The sequence below is a fragment of the Panthera pardus genome, unplaced genomic scaffold, assembly GCF_024362965.1.
Source record: "Panthera pardus isolate Hobbes unplaced genomic scaffold, ASM2436296v1 HiC_scaffold_16, whole genome shotgun sequence".
Classification (NCBI taxonomy): domain Eukaryota; kingdom Metazoa; phylum Chordata; class Mammalia; order Carnivora; family Felidae; genus Panthera; species Panthera pardus.
In genome coordinates this window covers 135160399-135182791 of record NW_026526721.1, presented here as the reverse complement: position 1 = coordinate 135182791, position 22393 = coordinate 135160399, and the positions used below count along the sequence as shown (strand labels likewise).

The 22393-nt window shown below is 40.2% G+C and overlaps 1 protein-coding gene across 1 annotated transcript in view; it reads right to left on the bottom strand.

Annotated features, from left to right (window-relative positions):
* Positions 1-22393, bottom strand: part of KCNH8 (potassium voltage-gated channel subfamily H member 8) — a 355181-nt gene that overhangs the window by 226698 nt on the left and 106090 nt on the right. The window contains exon 2 of the mRNA XM_019434283.2: positions 9983-10216. Coding sequence (XP_019289828.2) covers positions 9983-10216 — 234 coding nt within the window. The remainder of the gene's footprint in view (positions 1-9982; positions 10217-22393) is intronic.

Sequence of the window (22393 nt, the reverse complement as noted above, 5' to 3'; positions counted from 1 at the left end):
AAAAACCTTGATTTTTCTAAGCATTTGTCCATGTCATGACAAGCTGAGGACTGTCTATCATGAAACACACATAAGATATGTCTGTGTTCACATTATTTTTCTGCATCATACTTTCCTTATCTGTAAATGTGGGAAAATTCATACTTACTTGAATTCTTACTGGGAAAACTAGATAACATTCATTGGTTGGCACACCATAATCAATTAGATTTATTATTATAGATTTCGCGGTACACTTTTTTCCTTAAGTTTCAAGACTTGAAATTACAATATTTTCATTGCATATTTATTTATGGTTACCTTCCACTTGAGGCTAGTGATCCTGGTTTTCCATTTAGAGTAGTGATTTAGCTTTCTTTTGCTTGCAATTTGAGTTTTAAAAAAAGTGAGTCAACTTAAAAACATTAAGCAGGCCCGCCTGGGTGGCTCAGTCAGTCGAGCATCTGACTCTCGACTTCATGATCCCAGGGTTGTGAGATCAAGCCCAGTGTAGCTTTCTGCACTGAGCATGGAGCCTGCTTGAGATTCTCACTCTCTCTCCCTCTGCCCCTCTGCCCCATTCATGCTCTCTCTGTCCCTAAAGTAAAAAAGTAAAAAATAAAGAAAAACATTAAGCAATAGTTCAGAAGTTGCGTGGAAACAGACGGCAAATCTTGAAGGTGACCTGGGAATGAGTTTATTTGTGAGTGAGAAGAGTTATGCAAAACTATCAGAGTTGGGATTCCTTTTTGTAACAAATACTTATATTTCTCTCTTCTCTATTTAAAAGTGAAAAATCATAATTAATATTATACAGGTTGTTTTCAGAAAAGCAATACTGTATGTTATTAACAGTAAGCTTACAGAAAAATCAGAGTGAAGCCATCTCTGATAAACTAGTATGCATCTCAACACGAAATGCTCAGGCATGACTGGCTTCAAGAGAAGATGTACTGTGGCAGCTGGATAATTGGACCCGTGTACAGAATCTCCCAGAATGCAAGAACTCTGCGTGCAGAGCCCAGGCACATGTGTTTGCTGCACCCAGGACAAGTCCTGTGAGTCAGTGATGAGATTTTTCAGAAATGGGTGAAATTCTGAACGAGATGAAATTGAATCATTCCTCACTGCACTATGGTTTTATTCTCGGAAATTCAATGGGAAATTAAAGCCTTCCCCAAAACAGTGTGTGTTAAGTTTTAAGTTCAGATAATTAGAAACCAGTGCTTTACTTCCCGGAAAAGCTGATGGGGCATTACAAAGTCTTGCAGTACTCGGTACTGTATTGTTAACTGTGGCCGCTCTGGGGTTATAGATCTGTCCAACTTACTCATCTTGCATAGCTAAAACTTTCTACTCAGCGAACAACTCCCTTTTTCCTCCTCCCCTTAACCCTCAGAAACCACCATTTTATTCTCTGCTTCTATGAGTCTGATTATTTTAGATACCTAATAAAAATTGAATCCTGCAGTCCTTCTGTGACTGGTTTATTTCACTTTGCATAATGTTAACAGAATAGATCTCACGTTAAGTGTTCTTACCACAAACAAACAAACAAACAAACCATAAAAGAACACAAGGAAATTTTGGGAAATTTTGCAAAGTGTGAAACTTTGCAAAGTATGAAACTTTGCAAAGTATGAAAATACTTGCAATTCTTCGATTGCAAGACAATCCCGTATATTATAGTACATTTAGTGTCCTTGACTCCTGCCCATTAAATGACAAAACAACTTCTTGAGTCAAACATCCCCAGAGATTTGCAAAATGCCCCTGGGAGGTGGTACCCATCCCCATTTCTACAGAGAGCCAGTGGCTTAAGGGCAAGGACCTTGAAGTCCAAGAACGTTTATGTATCTTGGCTTCTTTATTTACTAGTTTACAATCTTGGGCAATCTTGGGTCACTTAAATTGTGATATACCTAATGTAAATGTAGCCAGGTGTTTTTGGTGGATATGTTAGAATCCTAACTTGGAATATGACCTTATTTGGAGATAGAGTCTTTACAGAGGTAACAAGTTAAAGTGGGATCATGAAGGTGGGCACTAATCAGATATGATAAGCATTCTTATAAAAGTGGGGAAATCTTGACAGAGCCACTCACAGAAGGAAACACTATGTGAGGACGAAAGTAAAGATCAGGATAATGCTTCCTCAAGCTAAGAAACACTAATGATTGCCAGCAAACCACCAGAAGCTAGGACAGAGGCATGGAACAAATTCTTCCTGACAACTCTCAGCAGAACCAACTCAGCTGACCCCTCGATAGTGGGCTCCTGGCGCCCAGAATGGTGAGACAATACATTTCTTTAGTCTAAGCCACTTGTGTGTGGTACTTTGTTAGGTCAGTCCTAGCAAACTAACACATCACGATACTATATCTGCAAAATTAGCTGTTATTTTCATTTTCTTCTTAAATGTATGCTCTCCTCCCGCATTTTTCTTCCTGGGATCTATTTCGTATGGAAATGGGCTTGATACAATGGAATATTACTCAGCCATTAAAAAGAATGAAATCTGGCCATTTGCAACAACATGGATATAGCTAGAGAGTGTAACGCTAAGGGAAATAAATCAGCCCGAGAAAGACAAATATCATATGATTTCACTTGCATGTGGAATTAAAAACAAACAAAACAAATGAGCAAAGGGAAAAGAGAGAGAGAAAGAGAAGCCAAGAAGCAGACTCTTAGCTCTACAGAACAAACCGACGGTCACCAGAGGAGAGGTGGATGGGGCGATAGGTGAGATAGGTGATGGGAACTAAGGAGTGCACTTGTCTTGGAATGAGCACTGGGTGATAATATGGAATTACTGAGTTACCGTATCGTAAACCTGAAACTAATATAACACTCTATGTTAACTATGCCAGAATTAAAATTTTAAGAAATAAAATCAATCAATCAACCAATCAATCAATAAAAGAAAACGGGCTTAAAAGATAAGATTTCTGTGGAGAGGATATGCTAAGATTAACATCTAACGGTTGGGGCCCATAGAGCCAAACATGATGGTCTTCTATGACAGTGAAGAAACAACTTTCTACCATTAAAAAACTTGACCCAGAAGCTAGAATCTGGAAGATGGCAATATGAGATGACATCTTAGCCTGTCCCTTCTCAGCTTGTGGATCATGAGAACAAGTAGGGGAAGCCAGAGATAATCTCTCCACGCTGAGGTTTCACAGCTTTGAAGACAAAAGAAGCTGCATTGGATTGTTTTTTTTGGAAACATTGAAGATATTAGGGACCTTTTCCCTTCTCTATTTCGGACTGGAGAGAAACTGCTCGTCAGACTACCTCTTTATCAACATGGAGGTGGCTGCCTACTTTTGAGGAAATGTGAGAGCATAAAGAATGCTCCAGTTCATTTCCCCGGAGACTCCCTTTGCTTCTAGGTGTGAAGGATGGGTGTGCTCACCTTGCAAGAGCATCAGACAGATGGGCCATGCACGAATCAGTGGTCAACAAGAGGTCAGGGGGGTCCTTTCCTCACTATGCCTTCGGTTCAGATATTCCCCTCACGCCCCAGCCATACAAATGGCAATTTGGGAAGAAAAAAAGAAGGAGAAGAAAACTCTCAGAGACTGGGCTTATATCCCCAAAGCAACTGTACATGGTCTAAAGAGATTGTTTAAACAGCTACGTGAAACAGCAATGGTGGTGAAGAGTTGTTGGTCTTTGAAACATCCCCAATCCTTTCACAAAATTAAAGTAACTAAGGTAGCAAAATCAGAAATCCACACACACACACAAAATCATGAGCAAAACTGTGTAACAGTGTGCCCCCCGGAACCTCAGAATACAGAGTGATGGGGCAATACCCCCAGTAATTAAGTTTTATTCCATTTTGAGTTGACTTTTGTGTATCGTACAAGATTGTGGTCCGTTTTCATCCTTTTGTATGTGGATATCCAGTTTTTCCAACACCATTTATTAAAGTGACTATCTTCCCTGACTACATTTTTGGCTCCTTTGTGACAGATTAGTTGACTTAGAAGCTAGATCCTTGCAGGAGTAGCAACTGCAAGGTAAAAACAGGATAGGAAAAGGAGAATTCTCACAGGCCTAGGAGCTTGGAGCCTCATAAACCTTCAACAGGTTATCTATTTCCAAAAGAAGAAATGCTCTGAGAGTGGAGGGCTCTGGAGATCTGAAAACAACTAAAACTAGAAAGGAGGGGCACCTGGCTGGCTCAGTCAGTGGAATATGTGACTTTTGATCTTGGTGTTGTGAGTTTCAGCCCCATGTTGGGTGTAGAGATTAGTTAAAAATAAAATCTTAGGGGCGCCTGGGTGGCTCAGTTGGTTAAGCATCTGACTTCGGCCCAGGCCATGATCTCACAGTTCGTGAGTCCGAGCCCCGCGTCAGGCTCTGTGCTGACAGCTTGGAACCTGAAGCCTGCTTCGGATTCTGTGTCTCCCTCTCTCTCTCTCTGCTCCTCCCCCAGCTCATGCTCATACTCTGTCTCTGTCAAAATAAATAAACTTAAAAAAAATTTTTTTTTAAATCTTGCAAAAAGAAACTAGAAAGGAGCTCCATTTCGGGTGAGTGCAAGTGGGCTACACAAAGATAGAATGGGGTTGGGGCTGCCTGAGCCTTCAACGCTCCGAGAAAATCTTTCTTGGAAGCTGCTAGAACCAGAACTCAACTTGGTCAGAGCATGAAGATCAGGGTAAAGAAGGGAAATGTTTCAAATACTAGTGTAGGAGAGGCCACCCTAGGAGAGGAAACCTACCTCAGAAAGTTGCAAAAATGTAGCTATACTAAGAAGTGATTCATAAAATAACTTCCTGGTGATGGCAGAAGGAACCTTAGAGTTCGACAAGGTATACACAGTCCTACAGGATACACAGTGTTCTGTGAGGTGCAGAACAGTGTGCAAAGTATGCTATGCATAAGAAAAGGAGAGAAACACATAGATATTAGTATCACTCATATAGAAGAAATGAGAGGATGAACACAGAATTAATAAAATGATTACACTCAGTTAGGGTAGCCATACCTCTGTTTGCCCAGAACAGTTCTGGTTAATGCCTTTTGATATCAACAAAACTGGAGGGTGGCTCAGTAGGTTAAGCATCCAACTTCGACTCAGGTCAGGATCCCGGAGCTCATGAGTTCGAGCACCACATCAGGTTCCGTACTGACAGCTCAGAGCCTGGAGCCTACTTTGGATTCTGTGTCTCCCTCTCTCTGCTCCTCCTCTGCTTGCACTCTCTCTCTTTCGCTCTCTCAAAAACATTAAAAAAAACCCCCACAAAAGTGGAGGAGTCTGCTTTTTGAAAAGGCATCTTAATGGTACTCATTTCTGATATATGGGTAGACCCTTGACTATCTAGAGGGAGGACAAGTAAGGAGAAATGTCAACTCCGTCTGAATGTGAAAGTGTAAAATATTACTATCTCTATTTTAGACAAAGACGAGTTTACATATTATGCTTTTTTACGTCTGAATTTTACTTAGGTATTTTACTTGAAATAAGTCAAATTCCAAATACAATCATACACAATATGACAACGCAGTAATGAACAATTTCTATAAGTCGATGATTAGTGCTTTATGGTAATTATACAATCACTTAATTTTTTTGAAAATAGATGATTTTACTCAAGTATGGTTGACACATAATGCTTTATTAGTTTCAGATGTAGACTAATTTGACAATTCTACATTTTGTTACATGCACCATAACTGTAGATTTATATTATGTTTACGTGTGAAACTATTTGTCTTCCTAATTATTACTTAATTAAAAAAAACTTATTCTTTCTGTATATTGGTCTCCTCATCTGCAATATAATATAAGAGTATCTATTTTTTAAAAAGCTCTAAGATTAAATAGGCTAATATAAGTAAAAGTTAAGTATGTGAGAAAGTTCTTAGCACGTACTAAATATTATTTAAGTGTTAGCCATTATTATTCTTCTAGCTGTCATAATTATTGACCTTTTAAAAGACTGTATTCTCTTTGATGACTATATTTTCGGAGGGCTGTGTGTGTACATATACTTCTACGTATGTCTGTTTTCTATTTTTTGAAGTTTATTTATTTATTTTGAGAGAGGGAGAATGCACATAGGAAGAGAGGAGAGAGAAGGAATCCCCAGCAGTCTCCATGATGTGGTGCTCAAATCCACGAGCCGTGAGATCACGATCTGAGCCGAAGTCAGATGTTGAGCCAACTGAGCCACCCAGACACCCCTCTAGATATGTCTATTTTCTATCAGTTACCTAGAAGAAACCACAATAACCCAGAGAGAAGGGAGCAAATTGTTGGAGCAGAGATAAGGAAAGGGATCAGATGAAACCTATTCTCCTCCATCCCTTTATGGTTTTATTTTATTTTTATTTAGGCTGAATTACTCTGCATTGCAGGATGAATTCTTCTGGAGAATGCTGTGTCCCACACTTTTCTCTAGTCAAGAGAGGACAATACACCCTTCAAGGAGGACCAGTCTAGTGGGTAGACAGTAAGGTTTTCCTAAAGAGGACTATAGCATTCAACCTTCATGCTTTATGAAGCATACTTCATAAAGTATGAAAGAAGGATCTTTAATGGGGGGGGGGAGTAGAGAGAGGTAGGAGGCAGACTTACAGACTCAAGACATGACTAGGAGCTGGGGTTCTGACAGGTGGGTAATGCCAGTAAGAACTTCCTCTTTTTATTTTCCTCTGGACTCAGTAAATAGGCACATTTGCTATAGGATAGTAGTGTGTCTTCCTTTACGATAAGTCCCATGAGATGCCCTAAAACCTTGAGAGTATTCTGATGCACATTACCAGCCTCCGGTCAGGTTATTATAGGCCTGAGCAGGAAGAGAAAAGGCAGTGTTGTCCCATGAGGTCAGTGCAACACTGAGGGGCAGTAAGCAAAGAAGCTCAGTCATAGATGGTCAAAATGTATCAGGCCAGAATAAGAAACAAGCACTACTTTCGAAAGTAAGTTAAAAGAAAGGAGCTTTGGAGGAGAGAAGGAGGACCCTTGAGGGCATAGCTTATTTTTAAAAATCAGAAATCCAGACAGTCTCTGAAGTATCCATAGGTCCCTCTAATGTTCCATTTCAATTCCATTCGGCAAGCATTTACTGAGGAATGAACATTTGTGATGGACACTGCTCTGAGCTCAAGCTCTACACGCTGGAGATGCAGAGCAAACTAATGCACAGATTGTGCCTTCAAAGGTTCACTGTTGTGTGTGCAGACAGATACTTCTAAAAATAGCGAAAATACAGCATGATTACCATGGGAGTGGCAGCAATTTTCAACCACTTGTAACCGGATCAATTTGTTTGCTCACAACGTCAGACAATTTTCCATATTGACTGGCATAGAGGCAACTGATGCTTTTAATGATTCCCATCCAAAGAGGTCCAAGGCTGCAGACATCCTATGAAACATTGAACTCAGGAAATTCCCACACTGTGCTCCATAATTTCTACTTTTCTGGCCTCTCACATCTCCATTTTTGGGGCTTCTCCTCCTTGGCCTGAACTTTTCTCAGTGGTGCTACATTCAGAACTTTAGAGGTGGCTGAAAAAGGAAGACACCCAGGTGGATTTGGAGTCACCTATCCAAGGTGCCTATCCTGAGAAGGACAAGTCTGCTGTCAGCAGATATTTTAGACAAAAGATATCCCTTTTCTCTTTGTTCCACCAGATGGTGGTTTTATCACTCCCTACCAGTCTGCATTCTCAGTGGCATCTTCCACTTTTTTTTTTTTAATCTCAGGCTCTCTTCAATGATTGTGCTATAATTAGCACCGGAGTCCTTTCATTTTGTCATATTTGCTACGTAGGCCTTATCTATTGACACTAGGAAGGACACAATGGTCTGAACTATGTTCCTAATACCAAAGCATTGGATATTCTGTGCCTCCCAGGATGGTACTCTCCAATATTTCATGCCCACTGTGAATCCAAAATTCACACGCTCAAAGAGTATCTTCCAAAGACAAACCCGTTATAAAAGAAGATGAAGTTCCCATGTTTAGGCCCCCACTTCTCTGCCTGACAATGACCCCAATACTAAGTGTTGAGAGCAAAATATAGAGGCCTGAAATGCTCCTTACCATCTGCCATGCACAGGACAGCCTTCCACAACAAATGATTACCGACCCAAAATGTCAACGCCACCAACGTTGAGAAACCCTGCGTTAGAACGCAATTTAGACGTTGTAACAAAACGACCCCCAAATGAAATGATTCAAGTAAGATGGGCATGTACGAGCTTCTGTCTGGGGTGGGGGAGGATGGCTCCCTTCATCCTGTTACTCTGCACTCCTCTATGATGTTGACCTTTGCAAACGGTGGAAGCTGGCTTTCCAGCTTTGCCTTAACGTTCTGACCCACATGCATTGCTTTGCTGGGGCTGCCCTAACAAAGTGCCACAGACAGGGTGGCTTCAACAGAAATTTATTTTCTCATGGTCTGGAAGCTGAAAATGGAGATCAGGTGCTGACAGCATTGTTTTATTGAGGCCTCTCTCATTGGCCTGCAGACAGTGGCCTTCTCTCTGGGCATTTGCATCACCTTTCCTGTATGCCCGTATCCTTGGTATCTCTTGGACACCAATCATATTGGATTAGGGCCCCACCCTTACGATCTCATTTGACCGTAATCACCTCGTTAAAGGCCCCATCTCCAAATACAGTCCCATTGGGGGTTAGGGCTTCAACATATGAATTTTGAGGATACATAATTTAGTCTGTAACATCATGGGAAAGGAGAAGAAAAATTAAAGGGCACACAATTGTATTTCTTTAGGGATTTTTCCTAAAAGTTGCACAAATCATTCTCTTGCATATCACTGGCCCAAAACTTTGTCACATGCCCAGCCCAACTGCAAAAGAGGCTGGGAAATCTATTCTCTACCTTGGCAACCATGTGCCCAGATAAATCTCAGAAGGCTATGTTACTTTAGGGAAGACTACTAAAGAAAGAGATAAAATTTTAGAAACTGGAAAATGGCAATTTGTTCTAATTTTGACTTAGCATTTCCCCAAAATAATGCCTCTTGGATTCATCCCAACCACCAGGGCCCATGAGATAATGATACTGATTCCTACATAGGACCCAAGCACTGCAGATACTATACCCATCCCTAGAGATCTTCTTTTATTTAGAGAAGAGTCACAAAACTGCAACCACAAGAAAATGCTTCATATTTCCTCAGTGGCAGTTTTGAGCCAGGCAAATTTACTCCCACCTTGAATTATACCATGTGTCTCTTAGTTTGTCTTTAAAAAGGTAGTGAGAGGGGCGCCTGGGTGGCTCAGTCGGTTAAGCGTCCGACTTCAGCTCAGGTCATGATCTCGCAGTCTGTGAGTTCGAGCCCCGCGTCGGTCTCTGTGCTGACAGCTCAGAGCCTGGAGTCTGCTTCAGATTCTGTGTCTCCCTCTCTTTCTGCCCCTCCCCTGCTCATGCTCTGTCTCTCTCTGTCTCAAAAATAAATAAAAACATTTAAAAAACATTTTTTTTAAATAATAAAATAAAAAGGTAGTGAGAAAGGCTCTGGGACCAGTGAACTGGAAGAGAAAAATGCCTATGCTGATATGCTTTAAATTAACTTCCTTTTCTGCCAGTGAACACCGGATCTCTGTCCTTAATGACTGTGGTTGAGATGTGGTTCTGAAAGGCATACAGTTTGGAAAACATCCCCGGATAAGATCATCTATTTATACTTTATTAACAACTACTGTATCTAATATGTATTTTAACAATGACCATAGTAAAACTGTAACACACTTTATTTTAACTTATATTCACTCAGTCAATATATTACATTGAGCAGTCATAATTCTAATGCTAAGTTTTCAAGCAGTTTATGCTGCTAATGGCTAAAACAAGGCTATTGCCCGAGTCACTAGCAGAACTTCAGTAACAGCCTGTATTTACATGAAATACCATGAAGCCTTAATGGGAGTTATGAAGTAATTACTGAGTTGGGAGAGGGTGACCCTTCACAACTGCCCAATGAGCACCAGTCTAAGAAAGGCACTCACCGTTCTTCTTGTAGAACATAATTTCTCCTTTGAATTCTGTTTTCTCCTCCAGCGACTTTTCTATTTGAAGCATCAGCTGCTCATTGGTTTCGACTCCAAATAAGAATTTGCAGCTGCAACTCTTCTGCATGACTTCAGTCCGGGCGAATCCAGCCAGCTCACAGAAGCCATCAGAACAGTAGACTATGGGGAACCCCTTGGCCACCTGGGCGTTCGCGAGGATGAAGTTGCTGTCTGTAGAATGACAAGAGGACATTCAGCCACTACACGAGCACGAGGAACTGTTTCATAAATCACAGTTTCAGTAACAAATGAAGAGGACACGGGTTTAGCTTAACCGTGCCTAAAATGCATGTCCTGGTGTGCCAGGGTGGGAAAGAGACTGTCCAAAACAAAATGGCAATGACCAGCAGAAGTATTAAGCTCTGACGTTGGCTTGCATTTTGAAACACACTACAGAGGGAAGTCAGGATTCATTGGTCTGCTTCGAGGCACATACTCTCTAGTTAGCAGTCATGTAGGGCACTTTTGGGTGTGACTTTGGGCTCAAATCCTCAACCTGCCACTCGATGTATTGATAAACTTGAACAAGTTATTCACACACTAAACTTCAGTTTCTTGAGATTTCATTTCCCGAAAAGCAGACCCTGAAGGAGGATGTGAGTGTAAGTCATTTATTTGGCAGATGATTTCAGGAAGGAAGCAACTGGAGAAATGAGAGAGGGAAGGGAGGAAAGGTAATAAAGAGTAGGAGAAAAGGGTTTTACTGCCATGACAGCTGAGGCTCAATCATACAGACCCTGCAAGTGACAGAGGACCACAACTTGGAATTTTCCCACTAAAGGGAGAGAAAGGTGTGTTGTGGGGATTAATGGGAAATGCACCTAAAGTGCTTAGTGAAATGTCTGGCACAATTAAGTATTCAATAAAAGCTGTTGAGTATTACGCACACCTTTATGGTTATGATGTTAACAAATAAGAATTAAAGGACAATCAAAAATAACAAAGTGTTAAGTGCTTGAAGATAACTCCTGGAGGACAGTGTGAGAGGCAATATTCAAGGAAGGTTCCTGCCGGATGAATTTTTTTGAGACTTTTTGAGGTTTCGATAGGATACTTATAAGCAAAAAGATGTAAATTAAAGATGGGCTGTAAGATAAGGCATTTTATAAAATCTGATGGTTGGTAACTCTAGGTTCAGAATGAATTAGAAACTATTATTAAATCATTCATTCATTTTCTCATGAAACCAATATTGGACAGTATATCAGACAATATTAGAGGCTGGGATTTTTTAAAATAATACAAGAAAAAATGGAAAGAATTCCAGCATAATGTCTTAAATGAAAAAATCAAGATTCAATATAATATGCTATCAGATGAACTATTTGTCTGAAAATATAGAAACACAAACATGTATATGTATATCTAAATGTGAAATGTTTGTGCGTACCTAAACCTCAGTGGAATGACTTGGTAACCGTAGATGTCTTTAGAGAGAGTAACTTTGGGCAAAAGTGGTAGGCACACTTATTTTTACCATATACCCACTGTACCCTTTGATTTTTATACGCTATGCTTTATATATTGCCTATTCAAAAACCACTATGTTTAAACAAGGTTTGCAACAGACAGCCTATCTTGCATGCCATGAGAAGGCAGGAACCCCAGCTACTTCTCAATGGCCAGCGGGACAAGCACTGAAGATCTATTCCATGGGCTTCCTCGTGGCCTTTTAAACATCCGTTTCGTGTTTCCATAGTCCACTATCAGCTGGCAGAACCAAATCCACTCTATCCAGCTTTGCTCCAATCAGCCCCTAAGCCCAGAGTACAAATTCTAGTGCTAACATCTGCATCCTGCCTGGGCTGGGCTGGCTCCTCTACCCTCCCACTCACCCTCCCCGCTGTGGAGAAAAGCCAGAGCTAAAGACCTGCGCTGGGAAGCCTTCAATGGCACCTTATTTTGAAGCCATGGGAGTGAATTAAATTATCCCAGGCTAAAATTTAATTCTCTCATACCTTGCAGAAGCATTTATCGACCACGTACTACATGTTGGACTTTGTTCCAGGTGTAGAGATAAAAAGTTTATTGGATGCAGTCTCCATCCTTAAAGATCAGTTAATGAACCTGCAGGAGTTCCCAGCTAGGTCCAGAGGTGGGCACCCTTCTACCAGGCTATGGTCTTCACCTTACCAACTCTGCACAGCTCCTGGTCTCTCTCTAACCATAGTGTCTCTTTCTGTCTCCATTAGAGAACTTTGGCTGAGAGATTGTTTAGAAAATGTAAATATAGGGGCACCTGGGTGGCTCAGTCGGTTAAGCATCTGACTTGGGCTCAGGTCATGTTTTCATGGTTCATGGGTTTGAGCCCCATATCAAGCCCCACATCAGGCTCTGCTGACAGTGTGGAGCCTGCTTGGGATTCTCACTCTCTCCTCTCTCTCTCTCTCTGTCCTTCCACCACTCATCCTTTCTCTCTTTCTCTCTAAAAATAAACTTTAAAAAAAGAAATTATGTTAAATTAAAAAAATGTAAATACACAGCATTGCCAAAGCACTCAAACATCCTAAAACAGCTTTTAATGCACTTCCAGAAGCCATTTTTCAGTTGCCCGCTGACATGTTTATTAACTTTCTACTGTATGCCAGGCGACTGGATTCTACCACACGGCAGATCTTAGGAGGAGGTGATGCTGGGTGTTAAAAGATGAAGAAGGTATAATCTATAGCTCTAGATTATAACAATTTAATTGAAGAAATGCGTGAATACCAATAACATTAAAACAGAGCCTATGATTAGTACCAAATCAATGGTACTCAGATAATAAGTACTACCAGAGTTGAGAGATTAAAGATTCTAAGCTTTGAAAATGGTTAGCTTGGAATAAGAAATAGGCAGAAATGATTTATCAAAAGTCTTGCAAGTTCAGAAGCAGACGCCTGGATGAAATGGTCTCAGGATGGAGAAAGAGTAATTGAAGACAGAGAGAGAATAAACAACACTACGTTTTATCCTAACGTCCAGTTTCCCTGTTATTTAAAGGGCTACAATAGCTTTCTTCTGTTAGTATTTGATGAGGGAGCATAGGGCAGCTGAGGGCAAAACACAGGCTGGCACACTCCCCACCCAAGCGGGATCTGTGTGATATTCCTCCGATGCTCCTGGCTACCCAAGAACAAGGGAAAGGGGTTTAAGTGCTTGCCATGGTGATGTGGGAAACTAAGGCAAATGCAAAATTAAATTCCCCTACTGCCTAGAGCCCACTGACAGCTCCTTGAAACCAGCAGAGTGACCTCCCTCTAGGAGCTCATCTGCCTTGATGATGATGATGACACTTTGCTAGGGGCAAAAGGGAATCTTGACTTCACGTTATCCTGACCATGCCCCCGCCCCAGGAACCTGTAAGTCTAATTTAACCTAGAAACATTCCTTTGGAAACTTCCTTTATTAAACTCAACTCCCCCAAGATATACGCTGGCAATCATACTCCAAGCTTATGACCCCCACCCCATATTCATCCGAAGGGACTCATGACTGAGGTCTTATTAAATGGTAGTAAGTGGCATTTCCTTAGCAATAGCCAGCCCCTCAAGATCCTGGAAACCTTGCTTCCAGAACACTCTCTCCCTGACGCTCTGTCAGCCTGAGAGTATGTAATGAGTGGCCTGCCACGATCCAGTGCGTGCAGCAGCTCTTCTGCCCACGGGTCCTGACCCAGGCTTTAATAAAATCACCTTTTTGCCCCAGGGATGTCTTCCAGAATTCTTTCTCGGCCATCAGCTCCGAACCACCGCACCATCACCCCAAAACTTCATCAGTATCTATCTGGTATACCCTTTCTCGTCTTTCCATTTCCAGCCCTTCTAGAGACCTATTGTGGTTGTATCTTGCACATGGCATGTATTTAAATCTTTTAAAAGTACAATATGAGGATACTTTGATCAACCCAAGATTAATAAATTTACTTTTTATCATTATTACTATCTTACTTTTTTTTTACCGACCTAATTTGTGCTTTTCTTCACTGTGTTCTTTTGACTTTTCCATTCTTACAAATTAAGAAATGTAACTTACCTAAAAAATTACATAACAATATTTAACATCAGCAATGAACACCCATAGATCATACATCCAGCAAAAACCCCTGTGGGTACCGCACAAACTGTATTTCCCTCCTTCCCCAAAGAAGAAACCCCAAACTTGAATTTTTGTAATACCCATTCCCATTCATACAGTTTTTACCGCTTACATATGTATCCTCAGACAACACACTCCAATTTTTTTCTGACTTTATGGCATACATTATAGTATTTCATTCTACATATTTCTTAGTGACTTGGTTCGTTTATTAATTTCCTTAGCATCCTTACAATTGTTTACGTAAGAAAAGACCAGTTTCTCGAGCTACAATAAGCTTTTGAAAAAGGCTGCTAAAGGCTTCACCAAATTGCCTGTGTGTTTCAATTAAGGATTATAGTGCGTTTGGGGTATTGAATTCTTCCTGCAAATATACTGCAAAAACAAAGCAAAAAAAGAGTCATGTATTTGGCCTTTTCTGTTTATATTTAGCACTTGTCCTCGATATGTAATTGCATTTCAATTCCGAAGAGAATTTAGTGGCAGTCAGTGCCTCATAAAGCTTAGCGTACTAGCTACATGAATAGTCCTTCTGTTTGGGAAAGAGTAGCTCCTTTTACCCTGCTTTCTACTTGGAAACATATGCTTTTCTGAATCCCAGTCCTGGAATTTCCAAAGAAACATGACATTTACTTTAGAATTATGTAAAACAAAGCCATTGCCATAATAATTACGAATCCATCATGGATATACCACTATCCCTACATATGCTAAGAGTATTTAACCTTTTAAGGAATCAATTATGCATATGTGATATGCATCTAAATGCCACACAGCTTTTTCCTGCTTGTTTCTAGGTCATCCTTTTGTGCACATTCAGTTTTGAAGCCAGTAAACAGTAGGATCTAAATGTGTTTCTACTTTAGACAGTTGATTATTTTTCTAAATGCTTCCTTAGCAAAAAGCTTTCGTAGATCATCAGAGGGAATCTCAGTATTGGGAAAGACCCAGGTCCTTTGGGCTGACTTCTAATACACAGCACCACTTTCCCACTCGAATGGTGAGGTACTACTCATTGTCAACTTCTAGGCACTAAGGGAATGGAAGAAGAAATGGAAAGGTATCGAAGAAAAAAAAGAAGAGAAGGCAAATGTCAATCCACATCTAACTCATTTCATCCTTGTACTGGTCCCACTTCTCCTGTGAGAACACTGAAGCCTGGAGAACTTTAGCTTCCTGCCCAAGGTGGGAAGCTAAGGATTAAAACTGGTTCTCAATGATAGACTCCATTCAATACATCTTGTACTCCCTCTGTAAAGAAGTGACTTGTTCTCTACTTCCAGCCGGAATGGGTTAATTCTAGAAAAGCAATTCTAGAAAATAGGGTTAAGTTAATTCTAGAAAATGGGTTATTCTAGAAAATTTTTACCTTTTCTGCTCAGAAACAGCCCAAATCAGCAGCCCAAATGTTGCTGAACAGCCCAAATCAGCAGCGTTTTCTCTACAGAGATTATTTATTAGAAGTTCATTAACATGTATCAACTCATAAACCAACCAACCAACCAACCAACCAATAAATAAATAATATCAAGTTCAGCTTTGAAAATAAGTTCATTGATGACCTCTCTTAAACCAGTCGGAGTCTCTCAGCAACCTCTGTGTCGCCTCATTACCTCCAGAAAGTCAAGATTTCAAAAGTATCACAGCAACTTTCTTGGTTCCAAAATATTTTGCACACACCCACTCCAGAGGCTTGAAGGAGGCAAAGAAAGGTAGCTACAATTCAAAAGATCAGGGTTCTGATCTCCTCATGCCCTTTCCGTGTAGATCAGAGTACTTCTAAAATTCTTCCATTAAAATATCCCTCCGTTGGCTGAAGCCATAAATTTGCATTCCAAGGGACCTGGAAGCAGAGACCTAAGCTCAATATGGTTTTGAAATCTCATGTTTGGTAAAAATCTATCAGAATTTTGTATTCTCCTGTGTTGTCTGTTCATGTTTGAGTGTTTCTGATTTGTTTTCTATGGGCCTGCCCAAGTTTTAACTCAGCTGGAACTTCAGGAAGGTGTGCTCTTTGCTTTCTGTGACTTGGCACACTACTTAGCATGTACCACATAGCACACCTCAACATAACCGAGGCATAAGGACCACGACTCAAGGTAGACGAGCGCATGATCAAGGGGATTAGGCAGATCCAAATCCATCTGTCCCCTGGAATCATTCAAACCAAAGGGGTCAGTGACACACACTAACTTGGCTTCAAGGAGGAATCCATATTCCTCTGGCTTTTTCTGCCAATCACATAGAAATTGGGATTTTTGATGGTCCAGATCTTTATTTCTGAAACGTGCCTCTGGTATTGGTCCTCTCCTAAAACCAAATCTTGCACCATGTGAACAACTATTCATAAAAACATACTCTGCAGCCACAGTAGACAGGCAAATTTGAATCCTCTAGCGCTCACATTCTTGCAGAAAATAAGAAACGAACACGAACTTTTAATCTTCTTTTAGGAGCCGCCCATGTTTTCTGAGTAACATTCACATACAGGTCCAAGGAAGATAATGTCCGTACCCCTTGTGATATTGATCATGGTCATCTCTAGAGAATACTTTATTCAGGCAGATAGAATGTGAATGTCTCTGACTTTAAAATATTTAGGCCATCTCTGTACTTTATATTGATTTCAGGGAACTTAATTGTATCATTTCCAAGTATGATGGCATCTTTATTAGATAGATGATACTGGCTGCAAGCTAAAATCCTCAGTGTGCCTTGTACCCAAATTTAGGAAGTTGTTTGGATTTGAGGACTTTTCTAACCTTATAAAAAAAAAGGGCAGATAAAAAATTTGCGAAGAGGGATTCTCATAGTCCTCACGATTTACGCATCTCCTAGTGCCAGGCTTCAAATGGTCATATTGACGGTTTTCATCATTCATTTATGATTTGATTTTTAACAAACTGTATAAATTATCACTCCAGACAGACAAAAATTAGAAGAAAACTGTCACAAAGCAAAGCTCCGAGCTGGAATTCTACGGCTAAAGTTGTAATAGAAAGCAGTAAGCTGTATCAGTGTATGAGAATATCTTGCTCCTTTCAGTCCAATAAACAAACACAGAGACAAATATAAACAAGTGTGCTTCTCCATTTTGCTGCTGGGAGTGTGGTCCGAGGCCAGCAATATCAGACTCAGCTGAGAACTTCTTGGAAATGTGGACTCTTAAGACTGCCCCCACCCCCCTAAATCAGAATCTGTATTTTACCAATATTCATATGCATATTAAAGGGTGAGAAGCTCCTTTAGAATATCACTGGAAAGATCTACAATGGTGGCTCAGGATAAAAACAAGAAAAAAAAAGTTTTTCATTGTATACCTTTTTACGTTTTGAATTTTGTCCCATATGCACATAACACCTATTCAAAAAATTTTCTTCTTAAAGTTTATTTCACCATTCACCTAAATGGCTGAATAAAAATAACTTGGATGAAAACAAATAGCAATCTTGATGAAGTTAAAAATATAAGCAAAATTTTAAGTTCCCAATAAAGATAAAAGCTCATTAAGACAAATGCATGTTAAGCAAATTTAGTGCACTCTTTTTTTTAATGTTTATTTATTTTGAGAGAGAGAGAGAGCAAGCAAGCAAGGGAGGTGCAGAGAGAGAGGGAGGGAGAGAAAATCTCAAGCAGGCTCTGCACTGTCAGCACGGAACCAGATGTGGGGCTCCAACCTGGGAAAGGTGAGATCATGACCTGAGCCGAAACCAAAAGTCAGACACTTAACCAACTGAGCCACCCAGGTGCCCCAAGTACACTCTTTATCATTATCAGATAATAGCGAGATCACTAAGTTTTGCAAATTCCACTTTTTCAGGGGTGTGAGCTTCAGTGTTGAGCTGTCTAATTCTTCTCAGGCATACTATCTCTTAAGAGTTTAGGAAACACGGGGCACTTGGGTGGCTCAGGTGGTTGAGCATCCGACTTTTTAAAAAAATTTTTTAGTGCTTTTATTTATTTTTGAGAGAGACAGAGACAGACCATGAGCGGGGGAGAGGCAGAGAGAGAGGGAGACACAGAATCCGAAGCAGGCTCCAGGTTCTGAACTGTCAGTGCAGGGCCAAAGTCAGGACTCGACCCCACAAACCGAGAGATCATGACCTGAGCCAAAGTCGGACATTTAACCAACTGAGCCACCCAGGCGCCTGAAGAGTCTGACTCTTGATTTCAGCTCTGGTCATGCATGTTCCCAAGGGCTCTGTGTTGACCTTGGAGCCTGCTTGTGATTCTCTCTCTCTCTCTCTCTCTCTCTCTCTCTCTCTCTCTCCTTCTCCAGCTTGTGCTTTCTCTCTCTCTAAAATAAAAAACTAAGTTAAATTTAAAAAAAAAAGAGCTCAGGAAATGAGTTTAATCTTGAAAAAGAATGATTTTGACTTATGACAGGGTGACAGTACCTATCGAAAGTAAAATGAATGGTGGCGCAGTCGGTTAAGCGTCCGACTTCAGCTCAGGTCACGATCTCGCGGTCCGTGGGTTCGAGCCCCGCGTCAGGCTCTGGGCTGATGGCTCAGAGCCTGGAGCCTGCTTCCGATTCTGTGTCTCCTTCTCTCTCTGCCCCTCCCCCCTTCATGCTCTGTCTCTCTCTGTCTCAAAAATAAATAAACGTCAAAAAAATTTTTTTTAAAAAAAATAAAAAAAGAAAGTAAAATGAATGAGGGAAAAACTTCAGAAATCTCAAAGATAATAATAAAATGTGTTTCATACTTTATCCACAATCAACTTCCTATAAACACTTTTGAAATAATACTAAACTGTGCCCTACTTTTCTGTAGCTCTTGTCTTCTAGAGTTAACCTTTTAGACAAAATGGTCTTTTCACATCATCTGTTTACTTAAAAAAAAATAGTATTTATACTTGTCATAGAGGATGTACATGTCAAAGGATAAGGGCTTGGTTTATTTATTAATGTAGTCACAACCTCTAGGACAGTATCTGGGATTTTATTAGATGCTCAACGATTATTAAACAAATGAGTGGAATAAACTTGTTAACCTATAAATTATCATTAATGCACCCCAAGTGAAGACAATGTTTTTTAGCTCTATTATTTTAACATTTAGCAGAGATCCTTTATAACTAGCATCTTTGTTTTAAAGATAAAATAAAGATGACGATAAAGATAAAACAAAGATAAATATCTGGCTTTAAAGATAAACCCTAATGCTGTGGGAAACAAAGGCAGAAGGAAATGGCAGATAAAATTAAATTTCCTTAAACCTGCAGCCTAGTGACAAATACTTGAGGCAGGCCTAGTAAAACGTGTCTCCAGGAACTCCATGCTGTCTTAATGCTAATTCTTTGCTAGAGGGAAAAACAACCTTGGCTTGACAATAGCATCCTGGGAGTCTTCTTTAGCATATGAAAATCTCACCGGAAACTTCCCCTGGACTCTACCACACCCCCAACCCCATAGTATAAAACCAGTCCCTCCTCGTGGTCCCCCGGGCAGCTATTCCTGCCCACAGCTACTCTCCCAGTGTTTGAATAAAATCACCTTTTTGCACCAAAGACATTGTCAAGAATTCCCTCTTGGTCGTCAGCTCCAAACCTCCCATCACCCCAAAAACCTCATCACCTAATAGCTCATCCCATTTTTCATCCTGACATGCTACTTTTTAAAAAAAAAAAATTTTTTTTTTTAACATTTATTTATTTTTGAGACAGAGAGAGACAGAGCATGAACAGGGGAGGGTCAGAGAGAGGGAGACACAGAATCCCAGGCTCCAGGCTCCAGGCTCTGAGCTGTCAGCACAGAGCCCGACGGGGGCTCGAACTCACAGCCCTCACGGACCGCGAGATCATGACCTGAGCTGAAGTCGGCCGCTTAACCGACTAAGCCACCCAGGCCCCCCCTGACATGCTACTTTTAATAAAGTCTTTGTTAAGCAGAAATAGAAAACTTTGTTTTCTATTAGAAAATCAATTAAGTAGAAACAGGTTAAATAATGTTAAACAATGCCCTTTCTCCAAAATACAAAATGAAAAAATTATGAGGCACTTCTTAGTAAAGAAAACTACCATATGAACAGCACGAATCAAGCATTTTGGACTCGTTAGGGATTATTTAGGGTCATTAAGAAGCTACTTTGTAATTTTCTGATCCAGGATGCTACATCTTGGCCACTACCTTAGTGGGCCTAGTGAAAAGAAGTAGGTAGGATGTAAGTATCTCTTCATTTGCATAGCTGTATCCCTTCATTTGCATATTTATAATTCCTGTCCCACCCTAATTCCCTCCTCTAAATTAAATATGAACCATGGATGAGCCCTCCTGGGAAAGATCAGTTTTTTTTTCCTGCTTTTGCAAAGAGCAGGGGAAGAGAAAGCTTAGTGTTCACTTTATGCTTTCCCCCATTCCAACATACACGACTTGATGATACTACAATGCAACTCCCCCAGAGGAACGGGAAGGCAGAGTTAGATGAAAAAGGGCAGGGAAGGTTTTGTGCCTTGGCAATTGTAGGGCCTGGATTTTCTGGCCCAGGTCTCATTTAGTATAATATTGTTCTCTTAAATAAATGTAACTTACCAAATATGTAACTAACTGTGGTTTAAATTTTATACCTTCGTAAAAGTTTTCTTAGTAGTTTATTTAAAGACTAAGACCACGCGACAATATTTTTGCTCTGACAGACTTATTTATTTTGGTATCTTATTTGTCCTACTGAAAGGCAGATTACATGGAACCTAGCAAATGAAACCAGCCATGTTCTATGAATACCCAGATTCCCAAAATATTTAATGTAACGTGTCCCCTGGTTATCCTCTAGCACAACCTAGAGTTCCATGCAATTATGGTTAACTCAAAGAATACTTCCTTTTAATTTCAAACAGGCTGGAACAGGATCTTTACTTCAAACATACTTTTAAAAAGTGATTAATTCAACCAAAATGTATTATATTTTTACACTTAAATTTGATTTTTAAAATTTGATTTGAAGACAACCTATATAAATTAGTGTGCCCAGTGCCGCAGAATGGACTGACTTTTCTCTCCCCATTTATGCTTTGCTTACATTCTGTGGAAGCTAATGCAATTGAAATGTTTTTCATAATTTGGTAGCATTTTCCAGAACCTCATCTGTCCACTGTATAATCTTCTCTGCTTCGCAGTACTCATGTTAGATTAAACAGAAAAGATGAGTGGTTTTGCAAGAGATAATTGTAAGTTAAATAGCAGGAAACACAAGAATAAACTAATTTGATAGTTACAGATATTCCATGGCTGTAATATTAGTGTTTTTATTCTAGTGTCTTTATAATAAGGCACAGAGAGTGCAAAACTGTAATTAAGGTGATCGGACTGAGAATTTGTAGGGGAGGTAAAGGCCCAGGAACAATGGCAAAAATGGACAAACCAACACCAAACGTGTTGTTCAACCAAAGGTGAATGTTGCCTCTGCATTGGAAAACAGGACTAGGAAAGGAGGCAGCCAAATAACCTAGACAGGCAGAAATAAAGCGGAAAATAGCTACTGTTTATTAAGCAGCTGTGATGTGCCAGGCGCTCAGGTCAGCATTTTGCATTTTAAATTTCTGGCCCTCACAACAGCATCTTACTGTGTCATTATAGATGTAGGGACTTTGGCTCAGAAAGGCTGAATAACCTAACAACGTTCCACAGCAAGTTAAAATATCCTTAGGGCTACAACAGTCCTAATCTCAGCAGATGACAGGCAGAGGGAGTAGAGCTAGGATCTCAATAGGGGCTCCTTGTCACCAAGTCAAGTGCTTCTCCAAGTACAGTCCTGGGCCACCTCCACTGGGTTTTCTTGTTTGCTTATTAAGGTTGCAGTTTCCCCAGGCCTCTCCTCAGGTCTGTTAAATTAGAATCTCCAAGCTACGGGAGCCTGGAATCTCCACTTTAAACCAAATCACTAGGTAGTACATGTTACACAAAAAATGTCCTAATGGAAGGAGATCCTGATTATATACCCAAAGCCCCAATTTGTAGATGAGAACATACTCAATTTCTAAGGTGTGGGAGGATTCTATCCTAGATAATAACCCCTTTGATTTTTATGGTTTTCTATAATTCCTAGAGAGACTTTCAATAATTAGCTCAGTGCACAGAACTGTAGAAGCTCAAAGTTTGGGGAGATTATGAAAGCCAATATATAATCTAATGCCCAGTCTATAATCCTTTCATCCTCCTCTACACTATTCTGTCTTGTGGTTGCACAATACCCTAGTGATGGGGACTCACTATTATTTTCTATCATTGTAGCTTTTTTTTTTCCTGTAGGACTGAGTATTACCACTGTTAAT